General features: G+C 39.8%; 1 protein-coding gene and 1 long non-coding RNA gene across 4 annotated transcripts in view; one reads left to right on the forward strand and one right to left on the reverse strand.

Annotated features, from left to right (window-relative positions):
* Nucleotides 1-194: 194 nt before the first annotated feature.
* Nucleotides 195-23,043, forward strand: part of ZNF292 (zinc finger protein 292) — a 49,297-nt gene continuing 26,448 nt past the window's right edge. Inside the window, exon 1 of one of the 3 annotated variants that reach the window (XM_064412601.1) lies at nucleotides 195-403. In XM_064412601.1, the coding sequence (XP_064268671.1) occupies nucleotides 242-403 (162 nt within the window). In that variant the 5' untranslated portion in view covers nucleotides 195-241. Of the gene's footprint in view, nucleotides 404-8,892; nucleotides 9,275-23,043 lie in introns of those variants that run through there. The other 2 variants (XM_064412599.1, XM_064412602.1) reach the window with 2 other exon arrangements.
* Nucleotides 7,516-9,209, reverse strand: LOC135296360 (uncharacterized). Its single transcript, XR_010358420.1, has 2 exons — nucleotides 9,084-9,209; nucleotides 7,516-7,992 (listed from the first exon to the last, which is right to left on the reverse strand). It is a non-coding gene; the product is annotated as an uncharacterized LOC135296360 (long non-coding RNA).

The raw sequence follows: 23,043 nt of genomic DNA on the forward strand, positions 1-23,043 counted from the left end.
GAGGCCCCGCCCCCTCCCCGGCCCCAGTCCTTTTGCGCCGCGGGGGGACGGCGGGCGGTGCGCGCGCGCGCGCGCCGCGCGCTCCCGCGCGGCTCCATCTCCTCCGCACGTGACCCCCCGTCCCTGGAACGTGGCATTGTGTAATCACGTGACCCGGGCGCGGAGCGGGGGGGGCCGGGGGAGGCAGGAGGGAGGAAAGGGGGGCGGGGGGGCTGCGTACGCGACGGAGCGGGGTGCGAAGATGGCGGACGAGGAGGCCGAGCGGGAGAGCGGCGGCCCGGGCGGCGACCTCCTGGAGCTGCGGCGCCTGCGGGAGCGGCTGCTGGAGCTGGAGACGGGGCTGCGGGAGAGCCGCGAGCCGGCCGTGCAGGCGGCCACCGAGTACTGCAAGCAGCTCTGCCAGGTCAGGCCGCCTCTTCCCTTTTCCCTTCCCTTCCTCCGTGCCCTGCCCCCGCCCGCTCCCTCCCCTCCCCGGCGGGGTGTGTGTGTGTGTGTGTGTGAGCTTGGCCAGGCCGGAGCGCGGGCGCCGGGCGGGACCAGCGCCGCCCCCGCCGCGGGGAGCCCGCAGCCGGCGGCCCGGTGCTGCGGGAGCGGGGAGCGGGCGCTCGGGGCTCGGACCCGGCCGGGCGATCGCCGCCGCTCGCTGTGGGGCTGAGGCGGAGCGGCCCCCGCTGCCGCTCCGGCCCGGCCCGTAATCCCCATCCCCCGCTTCGCCTCCCCCCGCCCCGGTTCTCGCGGTCTCCAGGCCCCTTTGTTGTGCTCTGCGGCTCGGCTTATCGAAGGGCCCTTTGTTCCTGGCGGTGGCGGACCGGGGGCCCCCCCGTCCCCGCCGCTCCGACACCCCTCCTCCCCTGGGGGCGAAGGGAGGGAGGCGGCGGTGCGGGCGGTGGGGGCTCCGCCGCTCCTGCGAGGGGCCGGCCAGGAGCTGCAAGTCCGTCCCGCGTCCCTCGGCGCGGGGCTCCTGCTCCGTGTCCTCCTCCTGCCCCCGCTCCCTTCCCTGTCTCGTACACGGGAGGGGTAGTGGAATTTCTGCCATGCTGGGGAGGTCAGGGTGGTGGTGGACTATACAGAGCCGCCCGTGGTGGTGGTGGCACCTCTGTGGTGTTGCTCCCCGTTTTCTTTCCCTATCAAGGGAGCGCAATCCCACCTCGGGAGAGGGCTCCCGAGCCGGCACTGCTTGAAGCACCATTGTGTGTAATTATTCAGCCGTCGGGAAAAGGCCGGCTTCCCGGAGCTTGGGCTGCTCCTGGGGTAGGGTTTGTTTGCAGGTGTTTCTTCTGAGCTGGTGAACCTGCTGAGTATTTGTTCCTAAGCAAACTTTGTGGTGCTCGCTCCACGGACTGCTAAGACAGCAGACCATTTTAGTCATATCTATGTCTATACATGGCCTTGATTTCTCTTAGATATCCTTTCTTGGATAGCATTAGGTGCATCCCAATGTATAAAACAAGTTCTCAAATATTTTAGGCCACAGAAACCACTACTTCTGTAGCTTTACTTTGTTTAATTGTCTGGCTGATACAAGTGACAGTGTTTGTTTACGCATTACTGTCACCCATTCATGGACAGTCAGGCAAATTGCTGAGAGATGGAATGGATAAGAGTGCATTCACGTGGTTAGTTTGAAATGTGTTTTATTTATGATTTTGTATCTGGTTTCTTAAGGAGTGGGTTCTTGGTGGCCATTGTAGCATGCTAATTTCACATCTGTCGCTTCTGGATTAAACTGGGCTCTGCTTCCTAGTAAGCAGGAAGATTTGCTACTAAATATTTTAAGCATAGTTTTATTTAGTTTTGTATATACAGTATTCATATGTCAGGTTCGTTTTTCTCTGGTCAAAATTTATCATAGTGTGCCTGGTTAGAATGTCTGTGTTGATGCACAGAAACATTGGTTTTAGCACAGAGAGATTGGTTTGTGTTGGTTCAGGTCAGCGTGTTCTTAGTCTGTTTTATCTTTGTGCCTACTTTCTTAACTTCTTACACTGTGAGGTGGAAATCTGCCTTTCCTGGCTCCTGCTCGACTTGTGAATGAGCTGTTCATTGAGCTGAAGTAGTGTTGGGTAGGTGGGAATGAAGACACCATCCTTGACATGTACAGAGTAGATTGCTGATGTCTAAAGCAGATTTATCACTGAAATCGTGGTTATGTGTTCTTAGCGAATGGCTTCAAGAGTTGATTGATTGATTTAAAGTTTAACAAGTATGATGAACATTCTTCTCAATACTTTAGTGACTGTTACAAACGTCCGTTGTAAAGCCCAAGATTACTATGTTTTTTAACCATGCACCTTTCCAAAACAAGTCTCACTGGGCAAATCAGTTGTGTAGAAACTGACTTAGAAATCATGCTGTTTTGAAATGAGTTACTGTTCCTTCCATACCAAGATTTATAGTACAGCCGTGTCTGTTTCTGCAGGCTGATGTGTAACATTGAGGGTTGAGACATGCCATTCAGTGTTGAAAGATTCTGCTTCTCAAATTTTAAGCAGAGGTCTAAACTGATGCTTAACATATTAAAAAGTGTTGTTAGGCAAGTATTTTTGTACTGGTTCAGCAGGCGTTTTTTTTAAATCTGTTCACCTGTGCTTGTGGTGCCAGAATACTTATCCAGCCTCTTCTGCGGTTTTAATCCATTATTTGGGCTAACACAAAATAGTATTCATGATTCAGAGAGTAGGCTTAGCTACTTAGTTTGCACTGCATGACACGGGTTGTAGAAAAGCCGTGTAATATAAAAGCCATCTCAGAAATCTCTTTCAAATTACAGAGATTTAAAGGTATCTGCCATGCTTTCTAGAATAAAGTCTTGGAAAATATATGCATGAAAGAAGGATTTGGTCAAATACATGAAACTGAGAGTTGTTACTTATTATATCTATAAATTGAATATATATCACTTATTTATATCTTGGGTCTAGAAGCTCAATGATGAGGAGATATTTTAGTATTTCTCTCAGCATGATTTCACCTGATTTTTTTTTCCTTCACGTTTAGTTTCTACTCTTGTAATAACTGCACAGATCTTGGAAGGTCTGGTGTCCTTGTTTTGTTTTGCCAGGTAGTCACTCTGGAGCCCAGCAAATACCTAGCTTGCTGCCATATATTAACTTTTTTTTTTTTAAATGAAGTGGGTAACAATGCTCAAGAAATAAGCTTATTTTCAAACTGATGGAAGCTAAAGAATGTGCCCTAAAGTGTGGAAAGATCCTTAGGTTCAAAGTCAAATAAAGGATTTAAGTATTCTGTTCTTATTAAATGAAGTGGGGACTGTATAGCCAAGTCCTTTATCTGGTTTTGAAATACCTGCATTTGAAATACTTTATAACCCAACAGTGTAGAACAACTATTAAAAACACAGAAAAACAAGACCCTTGTACCTTGACAGAAAATGTTATAGACCTGTTTTCTTCTCTTGTAAGAATAAAGTTTACTTTGATGTATTTTATATGCAGCATTTCATTAGCTACAGATATGTTTGTGTGTTTCTGCTGATTGCTCTGTGAAATGGTGCAATTATTCTTAAATTTTAAGGGGATTATAGACTGGACCTTTATCCTGTACCAGATATGTGTGATTGTAGTTCTGCTCTCCATTGGCAGCCTGCAATAGAGAGCATTATTTTTATTGTTATCAATGGAACTCGCATCCATATGGGTATATGTAAAATGATTTTTTAATTGTGATTTGTGCTTTTCCATTGCAATTCAGTAATGAGCAAATCCTTGACAAACAGTTGTTTTCACAAACTATATGAGTGCAGACTGTGGCAGACAAAACAAGTATCTTCAGCTGTAGTGACTAAAAATTGCAAGTGTAAATTTTGCAAGAATTCCGAATGATCTGAAGAAGATTGCTGTTACTGTCACCATGTGGTGGCTGATTAGATTATTTTCAGACGTGGTTCTCAAAGGTGACCAGTTGTTTATATTCACTTGGAGAAGACCAAAATGTATGCTCAGCTTTTTGTGCTTGAGAGCTGGTGGGTGTATCAGAGCTCCCAACTAGGGACTGTGTTCCCTTCTAGTTGTCATTATGCAGTGTACACCTTTCTTTTAAAATTTATTTTGTGTAAATAAAAACAGATTGCAGACTGGTATTGAATTTTCTGTTGTCATTAGGCAGTTGTGAAATCTTTGTGGTGCTTCTACCTCTTCTGACTGTTTTTCTGTAGTTGACATGTTTTTAGTATCCCTCCTTTGTTATTTTGACACTTCATCTCTTTCCTGAATCTGCTTCTAAAGGTTGGGTTTTTTTTCTCTCCTGCTGTACTTTGTAGTACCAATTCACCAAAAGTGTAAAGCAGTTAGGTTGTTATGCTAATGCACAAGTTGTGAGCATCAAGTGGCCTGTAGTATAAGCAGAAGATACGATTTGGGTGATGGTGTGGCCTTTCCTCAATAACTTTGAATACACTTCTGGTTCTTTTTTTTGGTTGTCTTGTCATGTCTGCCTGTTATGAAAAAGATGCGTTAAAATCAATTAAAAGCGTGCTAAGCTGTTAGTAGACACATTAATATCCTTCTAGTGTTGGCAGTTTACCCAGTAGTAACCTTGAATCTTCTTAATGCTAGTAGCAAAAAAGGTGTAATGCTGATAGAAAAATGAGGGGGAGGGGGGATAATGAAACTTTTGGGCATTTCAAAAGATGCCCCAAAACTTCTTATAAAGAAAAATTGGTTTTAACTGCTTTGGCTGTATGGTTTGTTCCTACTGTTTTAGCTGACGTTTGCTGTGTGTTGAGATTCTAGTGAAGTATTGGGACTTTAAGGTCTTACCCTATTTTTTTTTTGGGTGTGCTATCATGTTAGAGTAGATCTTGGTAATATTTGGGGATATATAATCTAAGACGTCCCTCCTAAATGCATACTTGCATATCTCTACATAAAAACATTTGTTTATTATTACAATTATTACATATTTGTAATCACTGTATAAATGTATGTGTAATTGTGCAATCACTGTATGAGTTTTTGCTAATTATTTGTTTCTATTGGAGATTAGTCTTATGTTTTCTCTTACAAATTCTCCTATTAATCTTACTGTAATTGGCATTGTTTTTATACCTCACAGACTTGATAACTTTCTGGTGCTGTCACCCTCTTCAACTGTCATTGTCTTCCTCACTTTTAATCTCTGTATTCTCAACTTTCTCTTCAGACCCAAGATGACAGAAATAATCTTCATTTTTATCAATAAAATTTGAAATAAAGCATTTCCTAAACATTTTACTTACATGTTCTGGATTTATCCAATCCCAGAGTCTGTCTTAATGTAATGACAAGGAAATGCTTTAGTAGGCTGCTTTATTTTTTCCTGCAGGAGTTAGAGTGTGATCCCTTGCCAGGAGTAATTCTGTGTCTAAAGACCTCAACAGCCTTTGAAGGATGTTTTTGCTATTTCATTGAACACCTGCAGTTGTGATGTGACCATAAGATTAGCGTTCACTGATGGTGAGAAACACCACCAGCAAAATGTCAGGTGCCTTTTTAATATAAGTAAGAAGACATTTCCTGTTTTTTTAATATTCCCCCTGATTTCTTACTCCAGACAACTTTAATCAAACTCTTCACTGAGTGGATAGGTAGATGTCCATCTTAGATTTTGTTTAGCTCAATAGCTAACAGTGATGTTTACATAATACAGGCACAAACTGGTAGAATGTAACTGTTGGTAAGTTGTTATTTTTTGAGCTTTCAGTTATTATGCAGTTATGCCCTGTCTAATCAAGTCTGTGTCTCTCCTTTTGGGTATGCACGGATTCCATAGCTTCCACTTCTTTGAGTAGAAAGTGTTTTCTGTTGAGTCCCATGAGGGATTTTTACACTGAGGTAACACTTAAAAGTTTCTGTTACGATGTTTCTGTCTGTACACATTTGCCTCTACCACTCTGTGTTGCTTCTGGTCTCACAGTTCCTATTTTTTTCTAAATATATTACCATGAGTGCAAGGTTCCCATTATAACTTCCAATACTTTTGATTTTACTTTCATACCTGTGACCTCCAGATGTTCTGCTATTCAGGGAGAGATGTACAGCTGCCAGAAATAGCAAGGAATCTGCTAAAATGCAGTACACTACACAGACTCCCAAGTGCATGAAGAGAAACACCTGCCACCACTGCGGCGTCATGCAGGCTTTCAACTGCCTCAGGTGTTTCTGTGCTACTTCATCACTGTGGGACCTGCCTTGTCAAATATCTCTTTGGGGAGGTGGATAGAAGCAAAACCCCCTGATTTATTTTTTTTTTCTTTTTAGCTAAACTATATGGAGTTAGGGAAATGGTCTTGCTTTCAAATAAAACAGTAAGTGTACCTATCCGGTTAAAATGTGCGTAAAAATATTTAGAAGAAAGCACCATCACTGTTTAGGGTAAATCTAATGAGTGAGCATAAATGTTCTAATCCTAAGTCCTCAATAATGGCATCAAGCCCCATACTGGATTGGAGCTGGTCTTTGTTAGAACTTTAAAGATCTGTACTATAAGGTTTTATTAATAGATTTTCTTGTATTGAAGTAATGGGTAGACCATCATTCCAAAGCAGCATTGATTATTGATGGACCATAGCTACAAATGCTTGTTTAATCAAAACTATTCATTGAAAAATTGTCAAAAAAGCTCTCTGCATAATACATTCAGTTCTGTTTTCTTTGCCTTCAATAATTTCTTCTGCCCACCCTTGCAGTATAACTTAGTATCTTGTCACAGCTTAAGACTATTGTGATTTATTGTATCCCATGCAGATAATGAAAAGTAGCATATTCTCTTTCTCTTGGAAGCACCTCTTATATTTTCAATGCTATTTTCAGTTGTTTGCTACTTTTTACTTTTGAGAACAGTTTTTGCAGTTCTAGATGTTAATTTTTTCCTATTTCCCCCCTTCCTTTTTGCTTTGTTGCTGTATCCTTGGAACATATGGGATTTTTGGAGTTCTTAATTGCAGGGAAGGTAGCAATCTAATTTGGTAAGAAGGTGACAGTCTATCTAAGACTTATGATTTAACTTAAAACACTTCTTCCAAGTACAAATATTCAAGAGAAAAGTGGTAGTACTCTGAAGCTAACAAATTAAGGCAGTTAAGAAGATGACAAAATGTAGATGTAGGGATAAAAATTATTAAAACTTCAGCATGTTGACAAAAGCTCATCTTTCCATGTAATTTCAGCTAATAGATACTTAGTTTCATAGTTACCCTGATGCACATATTTTGCAGAGTTAAGTTACTTCCTACTTTTACTGAAGTTACAGAGAAAACCCCTTCTATCAACAAACCACTATTTCTCAAGGAAACACTTCTAGTGTAAAGTTAGTACTCGGAGGTCAAAAAATTTTAATTGGTGTTTTTTAAAGGCCTCCATGCATATCCTTGTGCAGTTATAATACAATGTGTTTATTTCTATAGTTTTCTAGAGGGAAACTAGCATGAGGTTCTTAGGCCACCATCTTCTTTATGATGATGATGCACAACAATTTGCAAATTTTAGTTTAAATAACAGTAAACAGTATGGTTTGAAATTGTCTTTTGAGATATCATTTCCCATTTTATTAGGTCTGTGCTTTTGCATTGATTAACAACTTAATGTGTCATGTTTTAGGAAGTATGCAAGCCTTTTTTTTGAGGTATGAAATATTTTTTCCTGTGTATCTTTCCAAATATGCATTAAAGACAACTCCATGGTATTATTTCTCAGGTCTTTCATCTCTAAGGATGAAGTACACTGCTTTCATTTGTGAAGAGTTAATCTAGTAACACCTAGTACTTGGAAGAACAAAGACTTTCAGGGAGAGGATATATGTAATGTCAAAAAGGCAGTGGAGCTTTATAAAATTGTTCTCTGAAAGTAGATCTGATCCAGTAGGTAATTGGACCAAACTTGCAAAAACATGTGCCCATTTTTGGTAAAAATAGTTTGATCCAGTGTCTTTTCCATCTTCTCTTCTGTAACTGTTGTACAGTCTTCTGGTATACAATATTTCTAGCTTTATTATTTCCTGTATGTAGATAAAGTAAATTAAACATTGATCAGAGAAATAGGAAAATCCTGTGCTAACTAATGCAGCTCTCACTTGATTGTTACTCATTCTGAACCAGTCATACACTTCTTTGGCCTTATAGGAACTCATGTTACATGGACAACTACCAAAGCTCCATCCATCTGCAAACACTGGCTCCTGGTGTTCATTCTCTCATAACTGCTGGACAGGTGCATTTGTTGCTTTGAGAACCTTAACTCCCTGAAGTAAAAATCTTTAGGATCAAGACCAGTCTTTATTTGTAACTCTGTCTTTTGGATGAATAGAGCAGTTTTCATTTGAGCTGGTGTAGCATTCCCAGTGTCACTATATTAAAAAAAAAAACCCAAGAATTTGGAAGGATTCCTCGTCTGTTTTTTCAGAATGACGGAGAGAATGGATTCTGTCAAATAGACAGATCCTGTTTGGTATTTGTGTATCTAACAGATCAAATATTGTTTTGGTGAATTGGTAAAGTATATTCAGTGATCGGGCATTAAATCATGAATGAGTTCCTCAGTCTTGTGATTCATAAAATGTTAAGGGATTGGAATGAAACTTAAAGATCATCTAGTCCTAACCCCCCTTGCCATGGGTAGGGACACCTACTAGAACAGGTTGCTCAAAGCCTTATTCAGCCTGGCTTTGAACGGTACCAGGTTTGTGGCATCCACAGCCTTCCTGGGCAGCCTGTTCCAGTGTCTCACAACCCTCACAGTAAAGAATTTCTTCCTAATATTTAACCTAAACTTCCACAATTTCCATGTGTACCCATTACTCCTTGTGCTATCACTACAGTTCCTGATGATGAGTCTCTCTGGATTCCTTGTAGGCCCCTTCAGATACTGGAAGGTTGCTATGAGGTTTCCACACAACCTTCTCTTCTCCAGGCTGAACTGCCCCAACTTTCTCAGCCTCTGTTCATAAGGAAGTGCTCCAGTCCTCTTGTCAACTTCATGGCCCTGCTCTGAACTTGCTGCAACAATTCCATGTCCTTATGTTGGGAACCCAGAATTGGATGCAGTACTGTGGATGGAGTCCCACAGAGCAGAGTAAAGGGGAAGAATCACCTCCTTTGACCTGCTGGCCATGCTCCTTTTGGTGCAGCCCAGGATTCCATCTGGCTTTCTGGGCTGTGAGCTCACACTGCTGGCACATGCTGTCTTCCTTCAACCATCACACTCAAGTCTTCCTCTGCAGGGCTGCTTCCAGTGACTTCTCTGCCCAACTGGACGGTGTGTCTGGGATTGCCTCGACCCAGGTGTAGAACCTTGCACCGATAGCACCTCTTTGTTGAACTCCATGAGGTTTGCACAGCCCTCATCTCCATCCTGTCAGAGTCCCTCTGGGTGGCATCCCTTCTCTCCGGCTTGTTGACTGCACCACACAGCTTGGTGACATCAGCAAATGTGCTGAGGGTGCACTTGGTCCCACTCTCCATGTCACCAGCAGAGATGTTGAATCAGCCCCAGTACTGACCCCTGAGGGGCACCACTGGTCTTGTGTGGATAATGACCTGTTAACCACAACTCCTTGCATGTGGCCATCCAGCCAGTTCTTTATCCACAGTGTGGTCCAGCCATCAAATCCATGCCTCTCCAGTTTGGAGACAAGCATGTCAGTGCAGCAGAGTATCAAACACCACTTAAGTTCAGGTTGCTCTGCCCCTGTCCACCCGTGCTGGTCCTGTCATAGAGTCCTTGTTTCAGGGGCCTCGGATAATATACTGATTTATAACACAGGGAACGCAAGGATAGGTGCGTTCCTGTCCTAACACAAGAAGAGAGTGAATGTTCAGAATCACAAAGACACAATCTAAGCTTCTTTTCTTTTTTTTTTTTTTTTTTAATTCTTGGAGGGTTGGTCTTATGAAGATAAAAAGTAATTTCTGTTTATGAATCTGTAATAGTTAAGATGATAAAACTTCATAATCCCCATTCTACAGACTGGGAACTTGCATAATGTTTTTGTTGAAACTTGTGCAGCGACTGAACCCTGCTTTTGGATACTTAGCCAGAGTTGGTCATCATGTCAGTGTGACACAAGAACTCAAGAGTTCTGCTCAGGTTTGCCAACGTATTCAGGAGAAAGTATGGCCTTGGCTCCTCTCCTTTCCCACATGTGGACACAGTGGCAGTACTTCGACACTGGTGAAAGGACACTGCTGGTTATTAGACACAGTGTGGTAGATGTTGCCTTGTTCTTTCACTGGAAATATCAATCAGATGGAAGGCATCCTTTGGGATGCCAATTTGACTGTGCTGAGTAGACAAGTTTAAAATGGCAATTGAGTAATCTTTCTACTGAGAATGAAGATTATCAGTTATCATCAGAATTAAAAGGGTTTGAAGTAGCAGTGGAAGAAGTTGCATTCATCTGATTAAGACAGCTAATACAAAAATGCAACGTAGTTGAACTATAGAAGTATTGTAATGTCTCGTTTTACTTGATGAGAGAGCAAGTTTAAGTCACCTATGTTGCAGGAAATGTACATATTTCTAGATTAGACACAGTTATTTCTGGCTGTCTTCCTATTTATAATCTGCCCATATGCCAGTCTGATAATTAAAAGAATAGGTAGATTAGATTTCCTGGCAGTGGGTGAAAGTTTACTGTAATGAACATCCCGCCACATTGATGAAATGCTTGTTTAATAGCCAAATGCTGAGTGCTCTTTTTTAAGTAAACAGACTAAAATATGAGTGTTGGGATGACAACATTGAGTTGAGACACGATTGAATATCTGCGTAGAGAGAAATAGCCTAGAACTATAGGAAGTTCCCTTATGTTAGGATGCAAGAGAGAAATTAGATACCAATGACCAGATCAGAAAGAGCTTGTTAAATGCAAAATGTTGAAAAGTTAAAAGCAAGCCTAAAGAATGGTAATTTCTATTACTATATGTGACAAAGCATGAGGCTTAATGAAATTATTTACTAGTGTTTTAAATAACTTATTTGTTCTAAGATAGTTTATGGATGTAACCAGAGGCGCTCCATTCATTTTCTGGGTTTTTCTAGGTCTTTTTCTAAAACTAGCTAGGGTTTGAATTCTAAGCAAAATAGTGCCTAAAAAATAGTGGGACAAATAGCACCAAGGCAATTTCGCTTTTGTTTTGCCTCTTTCAGTTTAATAATTAGCAAGCTGAGCTCCTTCAGTGTGTTCAGCATGCCCAGATGAAAAACATGCAAATTGCTTGTGCCTTTTAACTTATATATATTAACATATACTATGTTCAGTAACTAACTTTCAGCCGTGTCCCTTTCCTGTGGGTTTTTTTTTTAAACTTTTTGGGTGACGGTGTATGACATAACTATTATGACAGTTGTAGAAGAGCTCCACAAGCTGTTCTTCTATTTCTGCTTCTGTATTTGCTGAGGTGCTTTTTTTCAAACTTCCTCCAACATAGACTTTGCCTTAAAAATAGAAATATATTTTCCAAAAGCATAGTTACGTCTCTTGGTAACTGTAAATTGAGGGTAGTGGGTACTTCCCTGGTACTCAGTTATATGCCTTAGAGAACAAACCTGAGATTTTTTTTGTTGTTGTTACGTTATCTGCCTAGTGATGTAGAAATAGTTGGATTAGAGGCATGGTTAACTTTATATGTTTATGTGCCAAAGAGTTGGGGTGCTAATGTTCCTAAAAATGGAATTATAACACTAGTTTAAAAAATCCTCAAGAAATTGATAAAGAAACTTACCCTTAAGATTATGACATGGATTCTTTCCACAATTTTTGTCTTAACTCAGATAGAGATGTACAACCCTGAGAGTTACTGGCAAGGAGTTGTAAGAAGTCATCAAGGTCATTTACACCTTAGGTGGTGTAAATATGTGTAGGGAGAGGAGAGGGGAGTTCAAATACTCAGTGTGCTCTTGCATTTTCAGAGTCATTTAAATCTGTTTAGTAATTGCATATTAGTGGTAAAAAAACTGCAATGAGTTTTATTTAAAAAAAAAATCCACAGAAGTAACATAAGTAGATGTCGTTATTTGAGGAGAATCTCTTTAGGCAAGAGTTAAAAAGCAGCTAATGGTAATTCTTACTAACTTTCTATGTTTGTTCAACTTTCATATTTTCTAATTTTTGTGGAATGATAAACAACATAATATGTAGTTATGTTATAAACTACTGAATATATGTATGAGTGTGTAGTGGATGAACAGACTGAGAAAATGAATCATTCATTGCAGGGTAGTTGGTTACATTTACTGGATTTCAAAAGTATTCTAATTCTTCCTAACAAATCAAAATTAGTCAGCAAGTAGTATCAGTTCTTTAACAATTACCTGTTCTCTCTTTGTGTTCTGAACTTAACTGTTGTCTCTAAAAAGTCTCCAGGGAGGATAGCTTTCCTTAAGTATGAACAGAGGAATGAGTTACTGCATGTCTTGATTCTTTACTATTTCTGTGAAGCTTCTTTTCCTTTTTTGGTGGAGCTTGAGCATAAAACCTAGATGTGTGTTAATTTTTCCAGTTTTGCCCCAAATAAAGTTCAATTATAGATCAGTTATTTCTTTGTATTTTGGTTTGATAGACAAGATTTTTGATTTACTTGATTAGTCTGAGAATAAAAAAAATTAAGAGGATGGTAGGGGAGAATGTTTATTAAAAAAGGCTTATAGATGGACAGAGTTTTGCAACACTTCTACAGATTACCTTTAGAACTGTTCAGGAAACTAATACTTCAAGGTATTTGAGCTCATATTTTCTTTCTTTAACACCAAAAAATCAATGCTTATTAAGTGAGGAGTATCTATATCACAGGGTGCATACCTGTGAGTCTGGGTTCTGAAGGTACCAGTAATAAAAACCAGCGCTACCTTGTAGGTGGTGCTTCAAATACACGGTGAGTCAGGTAGGAGTCTTTTTATATTTTTCTTCATGGGTTGACTTTTTTTTTTGCCTGTGGAAGGAGAAACACTGTTATACACACAAGAGTATGAAAACATAGCTGCTCATACAGTCTAACAAATCTTGCTTTTAGTGTTCTGAAATTCTCTCTTCAGTAGATGAATGAGACAGTGGTTGAAAGAACAGTTTTAGAAGAGAAGTGTGAACCAAAAGAGTGAGTTCCTGTATGTTAATACTCTGGATGAGACCCAGGGCTTGCTTTGAAAGTGGTCTGATCATCCCTGTTAGCACACTTCTTTTTACATTGTGGAACAGCATTATACTGTGGAAATTTTAATGTCTTTGGGATGAAACTAAGCCAGAAGCTGTACTCTAGGAGCAATTGCAGACAGTCTACTTCAGCTGCTAATGGGTGTCCAGTTAATGCCAGTCTGAAGTATGACCACTTGTGATGTGTTCACTGGAGACTTGAGCTCTCGGAATCCTGTTTCTTTGCTGTATTATCCACTCCCTGTGCGTTGCACTGGGATGGTCTAGTCATTGTGAGCTTTTTGTGGACCAGAACCTAATTGGCAAACTGAGATTCTGGTTTTGAAATTCATCTCTGAATGAGTGTTGACTTGCTGATTCAGTACTTGCTAATCTTGACATGACTTTCCCTTGCTTTCAGCAGCAGGGTAGAGAAGCCAGTGATGTTAGGATGGCTTTGCAAAGTGTGAAAGCAGCTGGAGTTTTCTGTTTGAAGGGAAAGGAAAAAACCAGCAAAGATTGAAACTGCAGCCTGTCAGTGGAGGAGAGGAGTTGTAATGGGAAAAAAATTGGATAGCTCTGCACCATGCCTGCAGAAATTGAGAGTGAAAACAATTGTTTAAATACAATCTTGTAGTAAGTGATGGAATTAAGAGTCTGGCTTCAGTCCTCTCTTCTGGGCACAAGTCAATATCTCCATTAGAATTAAAGCGTCATCATCTGATTCTTCAGCCAAAGGCGTCTTGGCTTTCTAGAGCTATACTTTGCTTAACAACTTTATTGTGAAACAATTTGGAAGACACATTCAAGTAAAAATAGCATATCAACAACTTAAAATCTTGATAGGCTTTAGAAATGAAAATTGAGTACAAATTGAGATTGATGCTCTTTAATCAGTACCATAATTTAAATAGTACTTTCCTGTAGAAAATACAATTGCATTAGATTGTCATCCATACTTTTGTATATGCAGTCTGATACTATGTACCTGCTGGAGTTTTACTGTTTGATTCTGGATTGTTTTGTATTACAATAAAAAACATGTAAGAGCTAATATTCTTGCTGCACTTGTGTAGCTACAAAATCGAGTCAGTGCTAAGCCTTGGTAAACAAACACACAATCAGCTAAGTAGTGCCAGTTTTAATTTGTGTCATTAAACAGCTTTGGAAATTATTTATAAGTATGGTGCTGTGTTGTTTTGATGTAAAATGACCTCTCTGTTTACAGTTCTAAATAAATAGAAACTGGTTTTGTTGATTGTTATTCTGGCCAATCTGTGATAGCAGCAGTATTTCAGATGGATGCTATTCTGTCTGATGCTTGTGGACAGGTTTAAAATATCTGTGGTTTTCTATGTAAGTTTTGTTCTTACCTAAAAATCTGTAAAATACCCTACAGGCTATCCCAACTGAAAAAAAATATGGAAACGGGTCATTTGTGTTTGAGCTGTTCTGTTGGACACAAAGGTGAAAGGAAAATAAAGATTGATTATGATCACGGTGATGTGGAGAATGTCTTGATCAGAAGGTTGTCATACCACAGCAAAAGCAATAGATGCTCATATTTTTTTTCTTGCTTCATTTCCCCTGTTCTTCTTTATATGTGCAAGAGATGGGGTTTATACTATGTAACCATTAAATTTGCTCTTAAATGCCTTAAAAATCATCTGTTATAGTATTTGTTTCTAATGACTAATGGTAAAGTCTCATGGGTAATCTCAGGTAGACTTGATTTAAATTAGACATAGAAGTAAGGTTTTTTTGACATGCAGAACTAGTTCAAGAGCTGTTCAAGTTTTTGCTTGCATACTTGGTTCATTTGATATCTTAGTTGGGTAGTTTGTCCTTGTACAAAGTGAATGTAAATGCTGATTGCATGCCAGTGATTCCTTAGCTCTCTCCACTTTCCTCAGATAAGGTGGGAACCTTTCATGGGAACCTTAACCTCACAGTTAAAAAAAAAAAGAGTTGCAGCAGTTGGCATTTTATGTGGTGAAGGGGCTTGTTCTCCATCTTCTGGTAAAACACTGAACAACAAGGAGGAGAGAAAGGCAAGGAGGGAAACCACAAAAGTAAAAGATAGTTTTCATCTCTAGAAGCTTTAGATCATAAAGGCTGAGAATAATTGTAGTGCAACACTGTAAAGATTTTTTTTTGGTGTCTCCCTTTAGGATGTAACTTTGCTGTGGGACTCCACAAAAACATCATCTGGTACTAATGTATTGGTAGGAAATCTTCTTGACTCCAGATTTGTATAAATTTGGATTTCTAATTTATTTTTAGTGTCTGAGATACTTAGTTTAAAAGAACACATGTTATAAAGCTATTCTGAACCAGTCTGTTCATTTCCCTTACAGGAGAAAGGCATCAAAGGCAATGTTGCTGTGTTTTCTTAAGTTCTGATGGTCTGGAAATGCTTCTTGAAGCAATTCCTTTTTCAAAGCTGTGAGGACGATTGCCCAGCATTGTGCTCACTGGTCATGCCTACTATCATTCTAGTCATTTTCTAGTTGAGTTCTTTTACATTGAATCCTTAGGGTGGGGATGATTTTACTATTGCAAACCAGAACTGATGCTCCATGTGGAAGGGAGAGATCCATTCACTTGCAGGTTTATTTCTATTTTGCCAGTTCAGTTCTGTAACTTTTCAAGTGATTCGGTAATGATACTTGCACAGGGCTGGAATTGCACAAAAGACTCAAGGCCAGCAGCCTGGCATAATTTATAAACTATCATAAATTGACTTTAAAACGAGACTATTATCAGCTTTCCAGGAATTTAAACAATGCTGTCTTTATCACATGCTCTGTTCTTTAATGGTTGTAGTAGTCAGTGAGATTTTGCTTCAGACTCACAGTTTTACTCTGAAAAATACAGCTTTCAGAAATGAACTTGTCTTGAATAAGATGAATGTTTAGCCTCAGCCCAAGACTCAGTGTAATAGGTTTGTTTCCCAGAAAACAACCCAAACAAAATAATACTTTTTATTCTGTTATTGTGAAGTCAGAAGATAGCATCAACATCATGACTATACCTAGCTGCTTGAACAAGAATCCACATCGAGTCAGCATGTTCCTTGTGTTTCATGTCTTAGGATTCAGGGCCTTTGTCAGCTGTCTTGCAATTTCAAGCTCTTTCTCCAGTACCTATGATCATCATTCAAGGGCATGTCACCTCTGTGTGCAATTTGAGAATTTTTTTCCTGGCTATCCTAAAAAGACTGGAGAGCATTTAATTCTGTTGTCTTTATTTCTCAAAAACAGTGTTTTAGTGGCCATTCAGCGGTTTTTTGACTCCTTTTTTAAAGGTGTTTTATTTGTCACTGTATTGTTCTGTTCTTGATCTGAGGAATTTATGCAGGTACAATAAATTTATTTATAACAGTTTTATGTTTACATTGCAGTTAGAATACAATTCACAGATTTTTAAAAAAACTTTTTGTTCATCTATATTTAATATAGGTGTTTAATGTTTAGGTATTTAATGTAGGTGAATTTATTGGTATTAAAAAGCACCAATATATTCATTTTTTAAAAGAAATGCCTTAATCTTGGATATTTCAAAGCAACTGCATAAACCTATATATTTATGAAATGTTTTTAGAAGTTTCTATACCTGCTGGTCTATCTGCCCAATCTCCAAATGCTTGGTTACCCCAGTATCAGGATGTGTGCACACCCTTAATGTGACACCGTCTGGGAGCTGTGCTTGTGCACAGTTGCCTTGCGTGCTGCTGCGATGGAGTGCTGCACATCTGAGATTGCTCAGTATTTCCTGCTGTCAGTGAGCTTATCTCCTGGCAAGATGTGACTGGTGGAGTTTCTCAAGTTCCAGCAGAGAGTTCAGAGAGTTGTGTCTGTGTGCACATTCCAGTACTGATGAACAGTCCTTGTGGAACCATGGATACTGCGAGAACTTTATTGAATATTTCATGGTACTCTTAACTCCCCTGGGAAAGGAATGTTCAACCAACAGTTTTGAATCTGGTTCTGTTTTCTTGAGTAATAGTTAAATGTAAGCAGTTGTTGCTTGTTACTACCATACCTGAAAGGTCGTCAATGTGAAGAAGGAGCATGGAAAATACTTTTTCAGAGGGAAGCAGATAAGTAATTTTTCACTTCCAAAACTGCAATCTAAGATTGTAGAGCCTTGGAGTTAGGATTTGGGGAGGAGTCTTTAATCTTACTAATTGGGTTATTTTGGTAATTGAATAGTAGACAGCTCCTTTATTGGAGAAGAAATACAGCAAAGAGAAATTATCTGGGCCTCTACTAGTTAGACTTAAATTCATGTCTTCATTTAGTAATTATCTTCAAGGTGTGGAGATTAGTGCAAAAGGTGACAAAAGTAAAGTACAGAATCGTGAAGGGGAAAACATTTTTTTGCTAGAAATGTAGTAAATCTCACTTTTCTAAGCTGCAGTAAAATTCCTTTTAAAGTGTCAAAAGCAGAAAGATGGCAGTTCAGGAACAAGTAAATGCATAGAGTACAGAATATTGGCATACATTTCCATTTTAATATCAGTTTAGGTTTAAATGGTAAAGAGTCTTATAGCTTAGCTTCAGGATGACACTTTGTTTTGTAATACAAAGAGAGGATTGTGCTGGTAATACAAAACCAGGAGGCATCATCTGTTCTGTTTGCTTCACAGGTCAGCATGGCTGCACTGTCAGCATTCTTCACATTCAGCAGCAGTCAGATAGCATAGGAAGATTTTCAATAGACACAATCAGTATTTTCATGCACTTGCTCCAGTGTCTTGCTTTGCCTGCTTCTCATGGCTCATCATTGCATGTTTTAGTAACTCATGTTTTTGCACATTGACAAGCAGGAGTGAGACTATTACTGTGCATTACATTCTTAAAATACAGCTGTCGATATTTGAAAGGTAATTCTTGCTCATCTGTAGTACTACACAAGAAATTTGAGGAAGGAAGAGTTTAAATAATTGCAAGCAGACAGTAGTGTGGAGCTTTTAAAGGTCAGTATTAGCATTGCCATTATCTTTTTGTGCTGTTCTTTAGCTGACCACAGGCAATATATTTCATGACCTGAGGGAAATACATACAGCCTTGTTTTTCCTCAGTTTGCATGGAAAAAGAAAACATCTTCTAGATGATGAGTAGTACTTGAACAGTACGTATGTAGTAGAAGCAGTATGTGGTATTATAAAATAGTTCCTTTCACTTCTGTTGTATGTATTTAACAGGCAATGTCTGGCGCTAGATCTGATTTTGTAGCATGATCTAACGTAGAAGACAACCATTCACAAAGAACATCTATTTAAATCATATCTCACTCCCCATGTCTTGTTGTCAGATAATAGTATTGCCATGGTAAGCTGATTTATTCCTTTAAAAAACCTAAGTCCCTGTCTTTCAGGTTATGAACTAACCATTGACTTAATTCATTGTGATGTGTGTATATCTGTCATTACAAACTGAATTAAGAGAATTGTCTGCTTCTCTGAGTATCTGAAAAATGGCGTATGATTTTGACAAGAAACATGTACTTTCATGCACTTTTTGGAAAAAATTTTGGCACTTGATGTTTTTTAACTACCTTTGGCAAGAATAATTGTGTGAGATCTTTCCTTATTAGTCTAGTAAACTTGCAGGCTTACACAGACAAACTTCAGATATTCAAATACTGAAAGAAATCATCGTTTCATCTCTTTCCCTGCTTTTTAATTTCTCTACATTATTATCTTGTAGGGAGGAATAAGATAGCACAAATAATTTTCATGTATTGTCTCACCGTAAATCAGGGACTGGGAGACGAAAATCACTCTTTAGTGAAGGTCAGGTTCATGACCACCTCAGGAACCTGATTGTACAAAGTTCATTGAATCTTAGCGTGGTTTGGGTTGGAAGGCCATGGGCAGGGATGCCATTCACTAGATCAGGTTGCACAGGACCCATCCAACCTGGCTTTGAGCAGGCCTGGGATGAGACATCTAGATTCACCATCTTCTGAGTAAATTTCTTTCTAACATCTAACCTAAACTCGCCTGCTTTCAGTTAAAACCATTTCCCTTGTCCTGTTGCTATCTGCCCATACAAAATTTCTTGCCCCCTCCTTTTTATGAGCCCATTTAAATACTGGAAGGCCCCAGTGAGGTCTCTCCAAAGTCTTTTCTTCTGTATGCTGATCAACCTCAGCTCTCAGTCTTTATTCATAGGAGTGCTGCTCCATTCCTCTCATCATCTATGTGGCCTCCTGCTCAACCAGGTCTGTGTCAGTCCTGAGGACCACAGATACAGCACTCCAGGTTGGGTCTCACAAGGACAGAGTGGAGGGGGAGAATCCCCTCCCTTGACCAGGTGGCCACCCCTCTTATGGTGGAGCCCAGGATGCAGTTGGCTGTCTGGGCTGTGAGCACACCTTGTTGGCTTATGTTCAGCTTCTTATCCATGAGAACAACCAAGTCCTTTTCCTCAGGGCTGATCTCAATGAGTTCTCCCAGTTTGTACTCACATCTGGGGTTACCCTGACCGATGGGCAGCACCTTGCACTTGGATTTGTTGAACATAATTATGTTCTTGTAGACACAGTTCTCAAGCTTGTCCATGTCACTCTGGATAGTATCCCTTTCATCTCTTGTGTCAACTACACCATTCAGCATTGTATCATCTGCAAACTTGCTGAGGCTGCGCTTGATCTCAGTGTCTGGGTCATTGATGAAGATATTGAAAAGCGCTTGTTCCAAGATAAAGTCCTCAGGGACACTTACTCTGGATCAAACTATGCTATATGTCTTCTTCCTTTCAGTCCATTTAAAACTAAGCATCCAATTCTAAACCAGTCCAGAGCAGTCAGTGGAACTTGGTTTGACTCAAGTGGTTATGTTGTCAGGCTCATTACAGTGTGCAGCATCTCTGCATCTTCCTCTCTATGGTAATACCAAACTCAGGATCTCCAATTAATTTTCTCATGATCATCATCTAGTGACACAAGCTGTGACTGATTATTAAAACAAAGCTGTCACCTACACAGGGGAGAGTCTTAAGTCAAGAAAAATATTCTTAAATCATGTGCATGGTTCATATGGGAGACTTGCTTCACTGGTTTTCTTCAGTTACCCTTTCTTGACTGGAACCCTCACTCTCCTTTGAAATTGCTTTTCATGATAGCAGAACTGTAGCTATTCTTTACCAGCTTTGAATAAAGCTTGACCTGTTTCCTTGAGTCAGGCCATTGGTGGTTCCTCTGAAAGCAGCTGCTCTTTTGTATCAGTTGGCTGCTGGCAGGTACTGGAGGAGTGAGAGGCATCCTTGTGTCAAGGGGAGCCCTGCCTCTGTGGGAGTGCTCCCTGTGAGCAGCAAGTGGCAGAGTGATCTCACTGAGAAGTGCTGCAGCTCCTGCACCTGCCTGTGTGCGTGGAGCTCTGACATTGCTTTGCTACCTCTGCCACTGTGGAGTTTATTTCGTGGAGAGAATTCCTTAATTTATTTCATGGAGAGAATTCCTTCAGCCACTCTTTGTGTGCAGCTCCCTATGACTCATCTCCACATAATACAGTTGTGCCAAGCTTGTTGTTTGGACTTTCTCCTGTGTGGATGTGCTTGAAGAAAATCACTGAAATAAAGGTTTTGCTACTTACTGCAGTTGTTTAAGAGGTGCAGCTTAGCTGTGTGATCACTGTCTGTCACTTTCCCAGCCTCTTAGTCCTTTGGGTGTAGCAGGGAATGAAAAGGTCAGTCCCAGGCATGTCTTTACATAAATTTAAATAAGCTTACCCTTACTCAGGTGTGTTCAGGGTAAGAATCTGTTCTTCAGAGCTGAAGAAACATGTAGGTGTAGACCATACACATGCAACTCCTGTTAACAGTAAATAATGCTGCCTTTTAATATGAAACATATTTTACCACTGCTTTGGTGTTGTAGGGCTAGTTTTAGCAAAGAAGATTATTCAGTAAAGCATCCTCTGGTGGGTGGGTTGCTACAGCAACAGTCTTGTAAGGATTCTGATAAAGATTGAAAATTGTCTGAATCTTACCTGCAGTTATACATTTTCTGCAGTTCAAATCACAGGTATAGTACATATTTTTATTGTACAGGTCAAGATTATTCCATTTTTGGAGGATTCTTGACCCTGTAAGCTGCTGCTAAAATAAAATGCCTGTTTCAGTCTCAAAGGGGAACAAAACTTTTGCTGCTGTGCTTGGAATACAAGTACTTGGCTTGATTAACAAGCATGTCCCGACTAGGGAGATAAATAACTTAATGAGGCCCAGGGCTGGGGGTAAAATTCTTTCTTTTTATGGTTGTAAGCAGAGCACAACACTGATTCATTAAGCAAAGCAGAATGAATTTGATTTTCTTTGTATAATGGCAGTGCTGTATAGTCTAGAAACATCCAGACAAGGAAATCTGTCATACTCAAGAATATTTTTGAAGGGTGTGGTGGGTGTAAATGCTTAATATAGTTCACATAATGGCTTGGAAGTGGCTGATCTATATATACGAGATAAAAATAGCACTGTTTAATGCTGAAATTAGTGCCACTCTGTTATAGTGCAAGCTTCTCTTCTTCTTTTTACAGTGTTTGCCAGTTTAAAAAGATGGTAGTAACAGGTCACCAACACCCTAATACTTTTTGTTAGATAGTGTATTCTGAGAATTTGCCAATCTGCTGATTATATCTATTTTGACTAACAGTTGATGAACTTCATATCTTAAAAATGAGATTTTATTTGCTTCAATTTATTTTTAATAATCTGATTGTGGATTGTAGTGGTCTTCATTGGACTGTCATAGATTCTACCAGTGCTTTTAAAATTCTTTTCTCATCCAGATTTCTGGTCTTAATGACTACATGGTATTTCTGCAAAGTTCCTGTTTGTCTGGGAGAGTTCCTGCTTGGTTGTGTCATAGCGGGTCAGCAGTCTTCGGTATCCCCCATGTGCACATTGGATGGTGATACTGCCTAGCTGGTGGCTCTTCAGCATGCTGACCACCTGCCATGAAACTTGACATCTCCTGATCTTGTTGGTACAGGTCTCAGTGGTCACTTGTCATGTTACGAATGTGTCTCTCTACTGAGCCTGTTTTTCCTTAGGGTCTCATATTTGCAATGGCAGGAGAGAATATTCTTGATACTCTTCAGCCACACTTCTTAGATGACCAATTGTTTAGTTATATCTTCCTGCCTTCTCCTTTTTTCTTACCCCTTCTTCCTTCTTGTCCTCAACACTTTGAGACACTTCCAGGATATGTTGTCCTGGCTCAGTAGCTAAGTTGGCAGTGTCCATTATTTACCAAAGCTTACATTAATCTTCTTGTTTGCTGTGGTCTTTTGAAGAGGAGATGAGTAAAAATAGGTGGGCCACATTGAAATTTACATCAACCGATAACACAGGGTTTCAAGTATTAAACAGGATTCATGACTTCATAGATCAGCTCCTAAATATCACCTTATTGGCCCGGTTTGGCTATTTGGCTTCCAGGCTAGTTGTAGCAAATTTGAACAATCTGGATAAAAGCTGGGTAAAACTGAATGGTAGTTCATGCTGTCACTGCCTTGTCTTATATGTTAGCTACCACTTGGGAGGTTGGTTATTGTTGTGGTTTGGCTTGGGGTTTTTTTAATATGTATTTAGTCTAAAAAGAGAAGTATGTTTTTTTCAAATTAATCAGAAAGGGAAGTAATTCTTTGTGACAGTGTTAGTTTTAACTATTTATCTCCAATTACAAAGTTAATAGTCTAAGCTAAGTAGCATTCTAAACATTCTGCAAAGAATTTTCCCAGCATATCTGTGAATCAATATGAATGGTAAGCTGTCTGAATTTCAGATTGCCATGTTTGTCCTTCTTTTATTCTGTCTCACCAGCTACTTGTTTTCACATTTTCCTTTTACAGGGAGAATTGTCTTTTAAGCAAGTGTGAAATTGGTTAAGCCGTAATACTCTTTTAACAAAAAG

The sequence above is a fragment of the Passer domesticus genome, chromosome 3 (assembly GCF_036417665.1).
Source record: "Passer domesticus isolate bPasDom1 chromosome 3, bPasDom1.hap1, whole genome shotgun sequence".
NCBI lineage: Eukaryota > Metazoa > Chordata > Aves > Passeriformes > Passeridae > Passer > Passer domesticus.